At 46.3% G+C, this 18,306-nt stretch overlaps 2 protein-coding genes across 2 annotated transcripts; one reads left to right on the top strand and one right to left on the bottom strand.

Moving 5' to 3' along the window:
- Window positions 1-9,714: 9,714 nt before the first annotated feature.
- PtA15_10A693 (uncharacterized protein) lies at window positions 9,715-10,491 on the top strand (the record flags this gene model as incomplete). Its single annotated transcript, XM_053160895.1, has 3 exons — window positions 9,715-9,722; window positions 9,787-10,347; window positions 10,470-10,491. The coding sequence occupies 3 exons, from the start codon at window positions 9,715-9,717 to the stop codon at window positions 10,489-10,491; spliced, it is 591 nt and encodes a 196-aa protein (XP_053024824.1).
- Window positions 10,492-13,960: 3,469 nt separating this feature from the next.
- PtA15_10A692 (uncharacterized protein) lies at window positions 13,961-17,386 on the bottom strand (the record flags this gene model as incomplete). Its single annotated transcript, XM_053160894.1, has 3 exons — window positions 13,961-13,984; window positions 16,904-17,287; window positions 17,372-17,386. The coding sequence occupies 3 exons, from the start codon at window positions 17,384-17,386 to the stop codon at window positions 13,961-13,963; spliced, it is 423 nt and encodes a 140-aa protein (XP_053024823.1).
- Window positions 17,387-18,306: the final 920 nt, after the last annotated feature.

Here is an 18,306-nt window from a genome sequence, read left to right as displayed (position 1 = left end):
GTATAATCTGCTTGGAATTACCATCAACAATCTTCTCCATCTGGGAGAACATTTGATTTAGCATACCGCTAGCGTCGCCAAAGCTTAGTGGCGCTGATTCTCTTGGTGTCGGGCCCTGGACTGATTGATTGACTGGTAGCCGCCCTGGATCGTCCGACTCATACGGAACAACTTGTCGTAGATCGAGGTCCGGTAATCCCGGCGCCCCCTCATGCGGCCGTTTTGGCCCGGTTGGGGTCAAACTGTCCCCAGAGCCGGTTCCTGTTGTTTGTTTGCCGGAGGCGCTGCTGGTGGGGCCCGTTGGCGTGCAGAGGCTGCTTGGCGGTTTTGGCCCCGGGCGCGGCTGCGCGGAATGCTTGCCGGATGATTTGGCTGACTGTTTGCTGGGTGGTTTGGGTGAGTCACGTGGGGGTTCCAACCCTTGGTTAGAGAGAGAAGAATCTCCCGGCTGATCAAACGTTCAAGACTGTTGTGGGTCGTGATGGCCTGATCCCGAAGAAGGATCATCGCCTCCTGGTTGTTGCCCGCTCGAGCCTCCAGGAACACCTGCTTGAAGCGTAGGTGGGTCTGGAGGAGTAGCTTGGTCGTGGGATTCCAACCGCGGCGGGCCGCTGGCACGTTTAAACTCGCCGGCCGGGACAAGGGGGGGTTTTGCGGACCTAGTAGAAGAGGAATGAGAACCAGTGTTACTGCCGGTTTTCTCGGTTTTTTTAGGGGGAGGCATGTTGGGAGGTTTAGGATGACTAACCGGTTGGTTCCGTAACGACTATTATGGACTCGCCGCTATCTGGTGAAGCTCCTCGTACCGTGCTATTGAGCCGGATAGGGTCGCCAAGAGTAAGCCGTCTTTTGACTTCGGCGGTGGAGCCTCTAGCTAAGGGGGTCTTGCAGGATCGGATATCGTTAATCAAACTTGTAACCACCGGGTGAGCAGGGAGGCTAGTTGTAGTCAAGAGCGCAGGATCAATAGGATTGGTGGCCGGAGCTGTTGCTGGGGCTATAGCAGGATCTTGATGATTAGTCTCAGTCGCCGGGGGATCCGCGGTATTACCGGTCTGTCTGGATAACTGATCATACCATTCGGCGACTCCGTTAGAGCTGACCGGTGGGGTAGAGTTTTGATTAACAGGATTCCTGTTGCTGTTAGCGTTTTCACTGTTAACAGTTTCGGGCCTGGGTCTGTTGGATTGAAAAAAACTGTGGAGTGAAGTTTGTTGGGATGCCACTAGTAGAAGACTTCAGCCACACGTTGTACACTCTGTAGAACCCAGGGTCTAGTTTGAGGACTTACTACTGTCAAACTGGTAGGAAGTTACTGAGGTAGAACGTTCTTGAGGACCAAGTCGTGTTTGAACGAAAAAACGGTATCTAACGAAATAATCACACTTAGGTAAGTGGACAATCAAAAAAGGCTTTAGGAAAAGAAAGTTTCCCGATGAGGCCCCCAAATGTCAGGGCGGGTCTCTATCGTGGCCGCGCCCTGAATATAAACCTTAGTTATGATCTAAGGTTTCAGCTGATCTCAGCTGTCACGACGTCAGTCGGAGCTTGACTTGGCCGCAGCACAAGGAGGAAAAGCCGCGCCTCCGTCTGGAGGGGCTGGTTGAGCGTATACAACCGAAGTCCAAGGGACTCAAAGATTTTGGTCCTGTCTAGGACAGGAAAGAGAAAAAAGGGAAAAGGCCCGACTTACCTAGTGGAACTGGGAGTCGGGTTGAGAGCGGAAAGGATGGAAGTGAGAAAGAGATGGATCAGAAACCCCAATCGTTGTGTTTGGCGTGCGTAGTCGAATGCAACAATGAAAGCGGGTGTGGTAACTCATCTGGGGGTTGTTCCTGGTAGGAACAATCCCTAGTACTTATACCCCAGTCGTGCTGGGCTAACCTGTGGTCCAATGCACATTGGTACTCTTCGATCTATCCACCTGGGAATCTGATTAGAAGATACCCAGGTGTTTCTCCCTCATTTACTTGAAGTCGACACCCGAGGCTGGCTGTCTCACTTGAGGGTGCTACATGAGTGTGCTCGCTATTTGGATGAATTGCTTGGTTGCGGGCCGCTCTTGCTCACAGTGGCCCGTAACTTGTCGCTGTCTGCGCTGTCTTTACTAGCAGACTGCTGCCACCATCTGTGGGGAAGATGATGCTGCCAAAGGAGACCCTGCTGACAGTGGAGATTTGGAAGAATTGAACCGCGACAATGGGTTATATTCTGAGTTATCTATGGCCAACATTGAGGATTTTAGTGATGAGGATGAAGATAAAAACCTCTACACTTCGGCATCATGCAAAAGAAGCTTAAAAAATGGTAAATGATTCACGTCCAAGCAAGAGCAAGTTCTGCAAACTCACCTCACTTCTTTCTAGTTCCGTGCCATAGCTTGGAAGCTGCGCAAATCACCAAATTTCAAGGCCGATTTCATCAAACTGTGTGCAGAAATGGATTGCTTGACACCTCACAGCATTCCAAGAGACATCCGAACAAGATTGAACTCCACCTTTGCTCAGCTTGAAGGAATAATCCAATGTGAGAAAGCAATGTGGGTAACAGATCACATCTCTGATGAATTCATCACAAAAGCTGATTATAATCTGCAGGGCAGCTTCATCGGGAAAAAGGACCACAAATTTGGGATGCCTCAAGGCTATAACATTGGCGAGGTTGATATACACTTGGCACACGACCTCGTGGCCATCTTGCAGATATTCTACAAACAAACACTCCAAATTTCTGTGTCTGGATCTTCTTGACTGACACATATCATTGTCTTCATAGACAAGATAACCAAACATCTTTCAAATGTGATCAAGGGAGAAGGCAAAAAATACCCACCCGTACTCCAAAACGTGTGCCAACTCGGCCTTCAGCTTACCAATAAATATTATACGCTTACTGACTGCTTGCCTTTGTATCACATTGCCATGGGTTTGTCTTCCTTTTGTCTCAATCCCATCTGAATATGCTAACCAAAACCTATCTGCTTACCTTTTGACCAGTACTCCACCCATCCTTCAAAGACCAGTACTTTGAGATTGCTGGCTGGGAAAATAATTGGATTGATGAAGCCCTTTGGCTGACACAAGATATGTTCAATACATTATACAAGCATCCACTCAAAGCTCTCCCCTCCAGTCAATCAACAAAATCAAGCAAGGTGGGCTCATTTAGGGCCCGTTAGGCCACGCGGGGGCCAAAATCTCAAACTTGCAAGATCAGAATCTTCCCATGGGCAGATTCTGATCTTGGCCAATGACAGCTGGGCAGCCAAACATGCCTGGAATCTGGATCTTTGACATTGAGATCCTGATCCAGGACCGTTTGGCTTCCGAGAATCTTGGGTTGACCCTGCCACCCCAGGCCACCTCACCAGCATCCAAGCAAGAACAATACCTATGTATGTACTGGTACATATGCAGGTATTGTTCTTGTTGCCTCAAATTAGATTTGAACCCATGACCAATCTGACCGGTTATTGAGAGGTTTGATCCCTCTCTACTTGATGACCAGTCTGACTGGTGATCAAGTAGGTTGATTCCTCTTGATGTCAGCCTTAGAGTCAACACAGTTGACCTAAAACTGCCTTTTATCTCCATTTTGTACCTAAATGTGTTTATATCTTTTTAACCTTAAGACATAAGGTTGTTTTGACTTCAGATCCTGATTTCTGATGCAATTTTGACCCTAGTTTTCACTGATCACTCTCCAATATCTCTGCTCCTTCATAGAGTTTGTGGTTTGTGACATGCATGCGCAGCGGCGCCGTGTAGTGTAGAGACTGTAAAATGAAGATGTGTCTGGTGAGAGTCGAACTCACGACCTCAGCTATGCTGAGACACATACTAGAGTGCTGCCTTTACCAACTAGGCTACAGACGCTTGTGGCTGCCAGCTGGGTGGTTGGTTGGTAGTGCTCATGGGTCAATCCAACAGCCCTCCATACTGTGGTGATACATCATGGTAGCAGACTAACAGACAACTCAACATGTAGTCGCGCCTGAGCGCTCCCAACCACATGTACATGTGTGATTATGTCATCCAACTTTGAAAATTTTCGAAGTCAGGATCCCCCATGCAGCTGGAGGATCCACAGACTTCAGACCACCCAGAACCACACCGTAGATAACCCAGGATCACCCCACAAGAGGATACCACGCTCCCAGTACACCTACCGTCACAGGCGCCTAGGTCATTGACAGTAAATATACTCTTCATTTGAACCTTGATTATCCAGAGTGATTTCTCTGTGTCTCTTGATTGCTTCTCTTTATTGCTTTCACATCAACCCTGCTCAAGATCAAAGGTTACTCTGTTAATCCTAGACTCAGTCTAAAAATCAGAGCAGATTAGTATTACTATTCTGTGTCCCCCCACCGTCTCTTTGGTGCGCGCAGAGGCTGTAGCCCCTGTTGGTCTGGCACAGCTGTCCTTACCACTTTTCCAGGTGGTTCAAGTAGACTTTTGAGGATCCTCCTATAAGGAGTAGATAGACCCCCTCCAGATCATACATTTCTCTTTCTTTTTACTCTTTCTTTCTCTTTCTCTCTTACTCACTGTTTGTAGTTCTTTATCCCAAGAAATACAACCAGTGTCCCCCATTTTTCTTGTGTCCTGTAGCCACTATAGAGGCTCAGGCTCACACTTGATGCCCGGTTTGATCGGTCATCAGGAGGTTTAAATCCTCTTGATGACCTCTGACTGGTCATCAAGAGGTTTGATTCCTCTTGATGACCAGTCTGACCGGTTATTGGGAGGTTTGATGCCTCCCAATGACCTCTGACTGGTCATCGAGAGGGTTGATTCTCTCGATGACCAGTCACATTTCCTCCCCCAGACTAAGTGCTCCTCCCCCAGGGCAGATAGGCTGTTTTCCTGCTGGTCCCCCAGTTGCCCCATTGACCAATGGCAACACCAAATGTTGTCTGTGCGTTGAAACCCCGTCTGCACAATGGATTATCTACATCCATTGGTGAAGAGGTCAGACCTCTGCATGCTCAATGGGTCGCTTGACATAGACAATGTAGCCCCGTTGGGAACATGTCTCCTGTACCAGACCATCTCACCAATGGTATCCAATGCCAGAAACAGGTGTGGTGGTGCACATTCTGTAAAGTGTGGTTTACATCTTCTAAACTTGTGGGTTACATCTTGCAAACTTGGGTTTACATCTTGTAAAATTGTGGTTTACATCTTGTAAACTTGTGGTTTTCTTGTAAACTTGTGGTTTTCTTGTAAACTTGTGGTTTTCTTGTAAACTTGTGGTTTACATCTTGTAAACTGTAGTTTACATGCTGTAAAGTGTGGTTTACATCTTGTAAACTGTAGTTTACATGCTGTAAAGTGTGGTTTACATCTTGTAAACTTTAGTTTACATGCTGTAAAGTGTGGTTTACATCTTGTAAACTGTAGTTTACATGCTGTAAAGTGTGGTTTACATCTTGTAAACTGTAGTTTACATGCTGTAAAGTGTGGTTTACATCTTGTAAACTGTAGTTTACATGCTGTAAAGTGTGGTTTACATCTTGTAAACTTGTGGTTTACATCTTGTAAACTTGTGGTTTACATCTTGTAAACTTGTGGTTTACATCTTGTAAACTTGTGGTTTACATCTTGTAAACTTGTGGTTTACATCTTGTAAACTTGTGGTTTACATCTTGTAAACTTGTGGTTTACATCTTGTAAACTTGTGGTTTACATCTTGTAAACTTGTGGTTTACATCTTGTAAACTTGTGGTTTACATCTTGTAAACCTGTGGTTTACATCTTGTAAACCTGTGGTTTACATCTTGTAAACCTGTGGTTTACATCTTGTAAACCTGTGGTTTACATCTTGTAAACTTGTGGTTTACATCTTGTAAACTTGTGGTTTACATCTTGTAAACCTGTGGTTTACATCTTGTAAACCTGTGGTTTACATCTTGTAAACCTGTGGTTTACATCTTGTAAACCTGTGGTTTACATCTTGTAAACCTGTGGTTTACATCTTGTAAACCTGTGGTTTACATCTTGTAAACCTGTGGTTTACATCTTGTAAACCTGTGGTTTACATCTTGTAAACCTGTGGTTTACATCTTGTAAACCTGTGGTTTACATCTTGTAAACCTGTGGTTTACATCTTGTAAACCTGTGGTTTACATCTTGTAAACCTGTGGTTTACATCTTGTAAACCTGTGGTTTACATCTTGTAAACCTGTGGTTTACATCTTGTAAACCTGTGGTTTACATCTTGTAAACCTGTGGTTTACATCTTGTAAACCTGTGGTTTACATCTTGTAAACCTGTGGTTTACATCTTGTAAACCTGTGGTTTACATCTTGTAAACCTGTGGTTTACATCTTGTTAACCCTTGTGGTTTACAACTTAACTTGTGGTTTACAACTTGTAAACTTGTGGTTTACATGCTCTAAACTTGTGGTTTATATCTTGTCAACTTGTGGTTTATTTACATCTTGTTAACTTATAGTTTAAATCTTGTCCATGTAAGTTTTGTTTGCCTTTTTTTAGCTGTACATTTTTCAAAGGGAGTGCGCCATAGGATTCTTCCTTGCCCGTCCCCTTCTAGGGAGGCCCAAACCGTCTGATCTCATAGAGGGTTCCAGGTCTCCCAATGCTTGGGTCGACTGCGTGAAGAGCCCCTCCTTTCGGCTGATGAAGGCTGTAAGGCTTGTTCAGCGTGCCCGTGTGCGCTGGGCGCTTAGGGCGCCGAGAGGGGTCTCCTCCGCAAGACAGCTCTTGAGCGTTATTAGGAGGAGGTTTCTTAGGAGAGCCAAATGTGAGCCCCTAGAACTTGGCTTCTGAGAGCCTGAGACATTAGGTAGACCCAAACCTCTAAGAAGCAAGCATTGTTGTTGCATACACGTCAAGTAACTGAATAAGACCCACATCACAATACAAGGTTCTTATTGTGTTTTTCAAGAAGCTTGGACAATTTCAGTAATTTTTTATTTCATGTTATGGATTTATTTTCAGCTTCCAGATAGACTTCGCGCTTAAAATCCCCACAGCCATCATTTGATTGTAGTGTGTGTAACAGTCCTGAGCTCGGTCGGTCCCTCCGTTCAGGGAGAGGGCAGCAGCCTAGCTACATGATGAGGGGCAGGGAGGGGAAAAAAGCCTCTCCGGTTCCAAATATGAGCTTTGTTTTTCCAAAAGTCTACTCCCTGACCATCATCTGGAGAATGATGGCTCAGGGATTAGATTTAGGCTTGGGCCTCATCTGACACCTGTCAAGACTAAGCGTGGAGTAAACATGAAAGATATGGGATCTGCCAGGATCTACCCCAAATAAAACTTTGTGAATGTGTCCAAGCTTCTTGAAAAACACAATATGTAATATTCCTAATGTGGCAGCTTTCTCTGATGGGGAGTAGTGTCTGATATACAGATTGTAGCAATCTGATTTTCAGCGTCCGAAGTGACAGATCTGATCTACCGGTACCCCTAAAGCGTTCCGCAGGGAAGCGCCTCTGACCCGGAAGGAATGGCCTGATATGCCAGTGTACCCACCACCGGACAGGAGCTGCTGGATGAGTTGGACTGCGTCGGCGCGGGTCAAGTTGAATTGGTTGGGGCCGTGTTGGTAACTGAAGAGTACCCTGTCTGAACCTGGAGCGGCTTGTTGCAACGCAGGATGGCTGCTACTGGGCAGAGGAGCCCGCCCAGCCGTTTTAAATGGAGTAGTTAGGGCTCTCCGGGCTTGGTGGTCTTTGCTCCTCGGAGAGGCAATGAGACCAGGTTAGAATCAAGGGTTATGCAACGTCCCTCAACAATGGTGTCCTTGACTAAAACGGTTGAAGATGGCTCAGGTTGTCCTGTCGCGTTTGAGCAGGTCAGCTCAGCTAGTCGGGCCATCCCCCAGAACGCCACCACCGCCATATTGAATATTGCCCTGGATTTGGGGGGGCCATCCTTCATGCACTTGGCCAGATAGAGGAGGTGGTGAAGCTGTATTGCTTTCTTGGGTGGACGGGGCGGTTCGGCCGCATCTACAGTGCCCCCCATGACTTCTCAACTACCCCTACAGGGGGGTTCCAAATTTTGGAGATTTTTTTTCCAAAAATTATTTTAAAAGTGGGCTGATGCTGGGCTCTTTTTGGCCCATTTTTTGATGCAAATGTCACATTTCACCAACCAGACCTGGTAACATGCATGATAATAGTCCAAATTCATTGAAATTTCACTGGACTCGCTGCCAAGAGAGCAATGAAGAAATATTCTTCACATTGCCACATTCCAAAGAGTGTACTGATGGATATGGCAATCATCAATAACTAAGGAGGTGCATATTTGCATAAATACCTACACCTGTAGTATGTATGTACATAGATACTTTGGTCTCTAAATACATAATAAATATTCTATAAGTCCATAGTACATGTCTGTAACCACATACTATGGTCTTAAAACCAGCTGTTCCAAATTTTGCATCTGAAAAAAATGAAACTTTTTTTTGAGGCATTGCACAGACTTCAAAGTTATATTTTTGAGTTCTCCTACGTCTGTAGGGCTCAAAAATGTATAGTTTACATGTGATACATGTCTGGTGACTTTGAACACATTGTTCAAAGTTCAAATTTTTTTTGCAGGTGTGGGGTAGTTGAGAAGTTGTGGGGGGCACTGTAACCATGCGGAGGACCGAAGGAGCACCGCCACCTTCCCAAAGGACTCTGTCATCATCCCAGCAAGCTGGATACAGGTATCCGGCCCGCCGCGAGGAAATCATCTCGCTGTAACCAGCTCACTCCAGCTAGCCGGGAGAATTTCCTCTCGGCGAGCTGGCAGCTATCTGGGAGGAAGCCCTCTCGGAGAGCTGGCAGCTTGCCGGGAAGAAGCGCTCTTGACGAGCTGGCAGCTATCCGGGAGGAAGCCCTCTCGGCGAGCTGGATACCCGTAACAAACTCTCCGGAAGGGCTTCCACCTGTAGCTGCCAGCTTGGTGGCTTGGGCAACGCGGGGTTGATTAACTTGTTGGACATCTCTGGTCCGACGAGTTGAACCTGTTGAGTTGAGATGTCCGACAAGTCAAACTTGTTGGACCCACACCCGTCGGACAAGCTAGTCCGACCGGTGAACCTGTCGGACAGGTCTGTCCGACTGGGGAACTCGTCGGACATACAGGTCCGACCAGTGAAAGCCGGTCGGACAGACATGTCCAAAAGCTCCTCGGACGATGTGGTCCGACCAGCCAGTCCGAGGGAAGCTCGGGCTGCGCTGTCCGACTGCAGAGCGGTCAAACAAGTCCGACGGGTGGTCGGGCCAAGCTGCTCGAGGACCTGTCGAGCAGAAATGTCCAACTTCTGCTCGAACGGGGGGATCCGACGGGTGGGCTCGACCACCCGTCGGACGGCCATGTCCGGCAACTGGTCGGACATGCCTGTCCAAGCTCTTGTCGGACAAGCATGTCCGAGGGGATAATCCATGCAATGCTGGTCGTCCGTCCCGCAGGCCAACCTGTCGGGATGGTCGGGCAGGCGTCAATCACCTGCGCAGCCTTGGCGCCACTAGGGGCCGCCACCGGGTCGGCCGGGTCAGGTAGGCGGCATGCAAGGCCCACATCAGGGGGCCGCCCCCACACCGCCTACATGCCCCGGTCGCCTGTGTGGCGACCCACTGAGGCGTCTGGCCCCACCGCGCGGGCGAGGCGGCCTCTCGGCGACCTGATGACGCTGGCCATCGACCTGAGCATACCCCCCGTTTCAGGCCGGCGACCCTTACAGGCAATGATACCGTACTGGGGAGGAAACACCCCCTGCCGAGGGACCTGGCTTCTCCGCTCGAGTGGGGTGTTGCAGCACCCGTCGATTCCCATTCATACCGCTCCGGCCCTCGATCCATCACCCCCACAACCTCTCTCCGACCACGCAACTGAAAATGAACCCCGACCTTGACTTCACCTACTCTGACAACACATACTACTGCAAGCTCTGTCCCCTAGCGAGGGGGACAACGCATTGGAGTCGCCATGTCCGTTCCGCGGCCCACCAACGGAACGTCGAGCGGCTCGAGACCGCCAGCCGGCCAATTTCTCCTCCGAGGCCGATTTCTCCGGACCCCATCGCGGCAGCAAGAGCTCCGCCCGCGCAAGCAGAAGACGCTGTCTTCCACGTTGGCGGCCCGGGCTTATTTGAACTCAACGAAGACCCCCCCATCTCTGCCCCTTGTGTCCAGGGATTCATCGCCGCCCTCGCGGCGGACCATGTACATAATCGCGCGATCGAGGTGGCGACTGCCCATCAGAGACCCGTTGCCCAGGCCCACTACTCACAGCTCCGTTCAGACCTCATGGCCATCGCTCGCCACAAGGGGGATCGCATCCCCGAAGAAGATGCTCCGGTCGTGCGGACCGATAAGAGGTCCAACCGGGTGGACAGAAGTGGCTGGTTCCCGTTCAAAAGCAAACTCGTCAGCGCTTTGGCACTACATGTGTGTCTGTCTGGGGTTAATGTCCTAATCACCTGTTTGTTCGCGATTTTAGGACCTTGTCGCTTCCTTGGTGATCGGTCACACACGCTCGATGCTCTGCTGCCTTGGAGGGCAAATAAGGACTTGGGGGCCTCGTTCTTTAAAAAACCTGCATAGCTGTTGTGAATTTTTGGTTGAACTTTTCACATATCAATCCCACGTTGCTGCTTTGCTTATGACACTAATTACTTACATCTTGTATAATTTGTTTGTACTCCCAGTCTAGAGCTTCATTGTTGGTTGTGGAACAAGGCATGATTTCCATTTGACTCAAGTCAAGGCTTTTGAGTTATCAGAATTTTCCAATTTAAGAGCTTTGGAGATATCACTTTAATTCAAAAAGTTGGTTGCTTTTTACCAACTTTTTGAATTTACACAACACATACTGATTGTGAGAAAGCAACCTTAGATGAAGGGTATTGAGGATCTCAGCTTCACTGTACTCCAGAAATGGTAAGGGGAATTCTTTCCCTCACCCATATGTCAAGGTGGAGGGAGAACATGATTCTGTATTTCAATTAACTCTTCAGGCAATTTGGGGGAATTTATGGACACACTTCTGGCCAAACACTCAAAAATGAGAAACTTGGGAGAGGAAAGGGATGAGATTGTGAGGAGAGAAAAGATTTGATTGACACCAAAAGAAAGAGAAAATTCAGGCATTTAAACTGGCACCACAGGTGTGATTATTTGTAGGGAGAATACATCATAAGGGGGGGGGGGGGTTTCTAAAACTACCACAAAAAGGGTGAAAGCTCTCACACCAAGGTTTTGCAATTACCAGTCCATCCTTCATGGGTTGCACTTTCTGCAAGGGAGCATGGTGGCAACCCAGGCTTTACCAGGGCATTCCAAAGCAAGGGACTTTTGATGATTCATTTTGCAATCATGGTTCAGGTTGAAAAAAGTACTGGTGGCTACTTCTTCCAAATCTGACATAGCTTTGAAATATTTGGTGCCTGTGCCATGAATGAACAGGTCACAGACCTTCAGCACATTACTGTAACATGATATAAATGAACTTCTTCTGAAAAAAAGTAATGTAATGGCACTGGAAAAGAAAAGTGAGAAAAATTGACTGTGGGTAGTGCCCTGCCATTACTGCTAAGGGCAGCTGTAACAAAGCAAAAATTGATAAACTATTGATATGGTACCGTTACTGGTATCAAATTTACCCATTTTTGGTTGGAGAATTGCCATGAAATCTGCAACGGCGCAGCCGCCTTGGCCTCTAGTCATATTTTAACGCAACAAGCATTTAAAAAGCCACTTCCTGCGACCCAGTAGCCACAAAAACTGTATATGTATAACTTTTTTGTTACACACACCAAAAGCACAAATTTTTGAGAGCACAGAGAAATATGCTTCAAATTAATGCCCTGAAATTCCTAGCAATAGTGTGTCATTATAAAATGAGATATAAGGGGTGCGCGGCAGGATTAGTAGGAAAATTACTGCTAACTGTATAGCTTTTTTGTTACACACCCAAACAGTCCCAAAATTTCAGAATTTTTTTCCATTGTGGATATTCTCCGTGCCATAAATTTCTTGGCAATAGTGTGTCATGATAACATGAAATGTAGTGCGGTGGGCTTAGTAGGAAAATGACTGCTAACTTATCTCATGTTTTAATGAAACACTATTGCTAAGAGCTTTATGGCGCAGAGAATATGCAAAATTGAAACATTCCTGAAAATTTAAGACTTTTTCAGTGTGTAACAAAAAATCTATACATGTAGCAGCCATTTTCTTATACTAAGCCCGCCGCGCACCCCTTATATCTCATGTTATCATGACACACTATTTCCAAGAAATTTATTGCGCGGAGAATATCCACAATGAAAACATTTCTGAAATTTTGGGGCTGTTTGGGTGTGTAACAAAAAAGCTATACAGTTAGCAGTAATTTTCCTACTAATCCTGCCGCGCACCCCTTATATCTCATTTTATAATGAGACACTATTGCTAGTAATTTCAGGAAATTAATTTGAAGCATATTTCTCTGTGCTCTCAAAAATTTGTGCCTTTGGTGTGTGTAACAAAAAAGTTATACATATACACAAAATAATAAACGCAATAAGGGTGTTCAAAGTTGACTTGCATAAAATCATAAAATCTAAGCTGAAAAAAATATGTACCACCCAAACACTTAAATTAGAGCACCATTTCTAAAATGGTACATATAAAATCATCCTTTGAAAATTTTATGATTTTATGATTTTATGTATTGAAAATTTTATGATTTCAACTTTGAACACCTTAAATACTTATTTGAGCTACAGGAAAGCTGGTGAAAGTTCTGAAAATTATCAGGCTGTGAAATTGCACATGCACTATTGTACTGTGAAGTTTTTGTGCCTACTGGGTTGCAGGAAGTGGCTTTTTAAATGCTTGTTGCGTTAAAATATGATTTTTTCATGTCAATTTTCTCTAGGCTCAAGGAGACCCCTAAATGACTTGATTATTTTTTTGGGGGATCATAAAAAGCCATTCTATTGATTCATCAAAAAACTAGAGTATAAGGCGGCTACGCCGCTGCACTTCCAGGGGCACAGCCTTATTTTATCAGCTGTATCACAGCTGTTCCACCCATTGAAAGTGCTTGTTTACTGCCATTGGTGATTCTGTGTGGCATGGGTTCTATCTGATGCAAGGTTCTGGATCACATGCATCTACTCTTCTCAAAACTGATCATCCTGTGGACATTGCTACTCAAAATACCTTCATGAGAGCTGTAATGCAGAATTTCAATTGAAATAATATAATTCATGTGTGGTTTAAAACCTCTGTGTACATTCAATTTTGTTATGGTCAGGTCTGTGGAGAGGAACACGTGATCTTGGGTTTTGGGGTTCTGGGTTTCAGGGTCTTTGTATATGGTACATTGGAGGATAAGGACTCCAGCCTCTAAAACCATGAATCTGTGGTCCATGAAATCATCATGGACGTGTGTGTGTTAGCCATGTTCATGAGAGACTGCACCAGGGAGTCCGTGCTACAACTCACAACAACTTCATTATATTTTGATTATTATCATCAAACTCTTATGGACTGGGTTTCTTTTCCTTGCTTTGGTTGGCAGCTTTGTGGCTTATGAAGAATTTTAACAATTCTTGCTTGCCATCTTGAGACCAATAAGTTTTTCAGGACTTTATGAACAAGTGCAATCTGTTTTTAACATTGGGTAAGAAATATACCACTTGCTTCTCCAGGAAGGAAGGGACTTGGGAGAGAAAAGTACAAATTTGTGCTTCTAAAAATGAAGCACATCAAAACAATTTTTTTCTGCCTTGTAAAACTTGATGCCTTGAAGTTGATATGAATCTCAGCATGTGCTCATGTAGCCAGAGTTTGCTTACATCTTTGAGGTCTCATTTTACAACATACACATTTCCATAATTCTTCTTGGGGACCCATGCCTGCATGTTACACAGCATTTACTCCTTTCTTAATCAAATCAAATTTTTACTTTCCTTACACACAACATGTAAGCGGTATTGCAGCTTAATGAAGATTTTGGCTACATGGCTAAGAAAAAAATGTACAACAAAAGTAAGCTATTGGAAAGGATGTAAGAGATATAGGCTTGAAATGATGTGATCATCATTTCAGTTAGCAATGACAATACCAACCTGGTCAGTATTGTTGCCATTGTGCATGTCATTCAAGTGTTAATTGCTTGATATTTTTCAATAATTTATTTTAAATTGACATAATGACCAGTAGCAGGATGAGGATTGAAGAAGAAAGTCAAACTTAGCCATCACCCTTTACGTGCCTGTTGACTTGGTGAAATCAACAAAAAAACTCACGGCCTGGGCATTCATGGGGGCCTCGAAGTGAGGGAGAGTAAGGGGACACCTGTTTACATGTTTTGACAACATTGAATGGATTAGTAAGAGTCGCAGCCAAAGCGCCACTGAGGGAGTTCGCAAAGAAGCTCTGGAGGGCAAGCTGGTGCACGCTGGCCCGATTATCATACTCTCTAAAGCTGACCCCTCTGCCGAGTTTCCGCCCGGCAGCCTTGAGACGGTCGAGGGAGTCAAATGGTGGTTGGATGAGGCCGAGCGTAGCATATTGAACCCAAGAATATAAACTACATGGTCTCGGTCCAGGATGGTGACCTTCGGGGTAGGCACAATCCCTTGCCACAGCAAGCCGATTCCCTTGAAGCGGGCACCAAGGTTGTGGCTGGGTTGTTCTTGTTTGAGAAGCGGTTGGAGGCGTGAATCCGAGCGCAATCTGGCTGCCATCCAGCACCCTGATCATCCGTCAGGTCGTCAGTATGAACACTTGCCAGTTCTTATAACGCCTGGCTTGGCTTTTCATCTTGTATTCAGTTGGTCCGTGTGAAATCTCTAAAGACCAAGCTGGTTGTCTGCCCATTGGGAGCAGAGTAGACAGCTTTTGATTAGGCTTCGGAGCATGAATACTCAGGCAAACAACAGATCTATGGATGGCCGTTGAAGAGAACAGAGCAAGTGCGGCGGGGTCAATTATAAGTTTTAGAGAGAAAGAGCGGAGGGAGAGACAATTAACTCAGCAGCCAGGGGGTGGGCAAGGGCCAAGCAAGGAGGATTGCTGTTCGCAGAGGATGGCGCAGAGGTCGGATTGGAGTGGTAAATGAGCGACGAATGGAAGTGGGCATGTAGAGCTTGAGCCGGTTTGAACCACGCGGCCGGGCCCTCCTGAGAAGATATCTGGTCAGCAGCACCAGCAGCAGGCCTTGCAATCTTTGGGAGGCCCAGTCCGCTGCTGCACGCAATCTTCCCCTCTTTGACTGCTCGTAGTACTTGTCCTAGATGTTGAACAACATTGTATGTGTCTTGGTGTGTCGGCGAAGTGAGTATGTGTGGAGGTAGTTGGAGTCCACTTCTGAGGAGCCACCGCAGGTTGCCAAAAAAGGAGGCGAGGCCACAATAGGAGTTGGAGATGGCGAAGAAACTTGCAGGGAATGGGATTGTTGGCATGGCTGTTGATCATTAATGCAGCACAGATGTTCAGACCAAGCTACAGAATTCTCATGGTATAGCCATGCATCAGCCACTCCACCCGCGCAACCGTTGTCCTCTATTGGACGTACCGGAAGGGCCAACTTACCGCGTACACTTCAGTTGGTCTGATGGGTATATAATCCCACCAGATCCTTCAGGATTGCTTTCCCCCCAGGTGACCTTCCCTCCGCTTGCACCTGCAGCAGACTGGTGGTGATCCTCCCCCTCCCCGATTGCATTTGCAATTGGCTGAGGGGTTTCCAGCCCTGACTTTTGCCCCACGCACTTGCGCCAGGCTGAGCGGGTTAAACCCGGTCTCTTTTCACCTGTGACATGTCACAGGCTGGGAGTTCGTCAAATCAGCTGCTTTTTATGTAAATAGATTGAAAATTGTTGAATTGTTACTTTTGTTTGGAGTTTTTTTAGGTTGTATGTAGGGGAAACCCTTTTATTTGTTTGGGAAAATGCTTATGTACAGGGGAAACTCTTGAATTTTTTTTTGGCAAATCTGTGGTTTTAATCTAAGTTTAAACTTAGATATCTCAAGAAATGCAAGCCGATTTTTTGGGGGAAAATGCAGTGCGCGAAGAGCTGTGGCAGAAGCGTGCACTGGGGGCTGGACGTCAGGACAACAACCCCCACAGTGCGCAAAGAGTTTTCCGCAGTGCGCCAAGTAAGTCCATCTTAATATAAGGAACACACATGGATTTTGTTTTACCCCCCCCCTCCCCATTACAATTTTTTTTAAGATTTCTAAATTATAATCATTGGGGGGTGCAGATCTGGCAGAAAGATATGGGCGTCTTCATTGGAGATCCAAACATTATGAATTGCTCAATTCTGAGAAAAACATTTGGGTTTCTAAAAGCTGGGTTACATATACCTTGTGCATCCATGAATCAGGCCACCATGGAATCTTGCTTAAATCCGAGTTTATTAAAGCCTCTGAATCAAAAAACAAAACTTCAAGGGTTTCCCCTACAAATCTACAAAAATCACAAAAAAAAATATCAAGGTTTCCCCCTCTACACCTTCCAGAAAAAAAACAAGAAGGGGTTTCCTTCTACAAATGCCAAACTTGACAAAAACAAACATGATTTTACAACAAACTAGAGATGGCCCCGCCGCACCCGGGTACCCGCGCCTTTTTTTTGGCAAAATTGGACACCCGCACCGGCGGAGTGGGTCAGAGCGGGTACTGGCAGGTACCTGCCCCTCAAAATCGACCGGAAGGATTCCTTCCAGTCGAAGAGGTTACAAAACCTGTTTGACCGGAGGGATTCCTTCTGGTCAAAGGGGTTCTGTAGCCTCTTTGACTGGAAGGAATCCTTCCGGTCAAAGGGGTTACAGAACCTCTTCAACTCTTGCGACGAGCTACATGGACATTTGTAAGGTACAACAGAAGGTCAGATCGAGCGAAACCCCCGAGTAAGCGAGTAGAGAAGACACTTACAGCAGCCCCGCGCTCCACTCGCTTGTCATCCGTCATGTCTTCCTTCTTCTTGCCCTCGTGCGGCGGACTCGGCAGGACGACAGAGTTCCGCAGCCGTCCATCTTTGAGTGCGCCCTGTTGCTTCTTGATTTGTTTGCGCTCTTCTTCCCCGGCCACCCTTGCCAGTCGATTGACTCGCACAGCTTCTTGCCAGTTTCCCTGGTGGGAAGCGTGCTCTGCTGCTACTTGAGCCGGCCGGTCTTCATTCTTTTCCTTCTCCGCCGCCAGCGCTTCCGGATCTTGATCGTTGTGCTTATTCCACAGCTTCTTCATCATAGCCTTGATCTCCGCCTTCTTCTTGCTGAAGTGGCTCCAAACATAAACAAGGCTTTCGAAATCTAGACACTTTTATGACCAATGAACAGTTTCATCAGTTTGAGACAATCCGCACCGCCGCTTTTATGTAGGCTTTGAGATCTCTCAGCTCACCTTGACATGTCGCATCCCCACTCATGCTCTAAGATCTTGAAAAACATTTTGAACTGATCAGAGCCGGTGCAATAATGTCCGCTGAGAGGACTCAACAAAGTCAATTGCCCCTGATCAAATTCAAGAAGCCTCCAGCAATGACATGACTGCCAGCGAGGAAGCTACTGTGCTGAATTTTACCAGTTTGTTTGATCCCAACACTTGGATATTTGTCGCGGATCCATGTTTCCACTCTGATCCGCGACAAAGATCCAAGTGTTGGCATTGAGAGTCTTTTGGAGCAAGTTGTCCATGATTGCTTTGGGATCAACATCTGACTTGCGTTTAGGCACAACGCCAGACTTTTGAGGGGTTGCTTTTGTGTAATGGTGTGCGTCTTGTGAAAGGATGGAACTTGTGGAGCTTGACATTGAGGAATCTGAATCACTGGATGTGATCTCACCCCGTTCTTTGGCAGCTTAAAATTCTTCCGGAGTTGCATCAACGATTCCGTACCCATGCCTCAAGTCTTTATGTCTACTGCGCGCTGTGTCAACCAGCCTGGAATCTACCACAAGCACAACACACACTCAAAGACATCTCACTGATCCCCCGTTGGCCAGAGTACATGACTAGAGAGTCAACAGAACTGCTTGTACCTTTGGCCCAAACTAATTTGCCATCCACAATCTTGATCAAGTAGTTCTTTTGCTGCTCTGCCATGAAGTACCTGTTTATTTTTCCCGGAAAGAAAACAGTGGATGTCAGATTGGCTCTGCTTGAGCATCATAGAATCAAAACTATTTGATTTGACCAACTTTGTCCTTTCAGAATCAAGTTGTTCCCTTGGTGAATCTTGAAGGTCAAACTCACACCCCTCTCCATGATCTAACCACTGGCAAAATTGTGAAAAATCATTGACCACACCCATCAATTTTCAGGTCAGTTCACACCCA

Source organism: Puccinia triticina, chromosome 10A (genome assembly GCF_026914185.1).
Source record: "Puccinia triticina chromosome 10A, complete sequence".
Classification (NCBI taxonomy): Eukaryota; Fungi; Basidiomycota; class Pucciniomycetes; order Pucciniales; family Pucciniaceae; genus Puccinia; species Puccinia triticina.
This window is presented reverse-complemented; position numbering and strand designations above follow the sequence as displayed.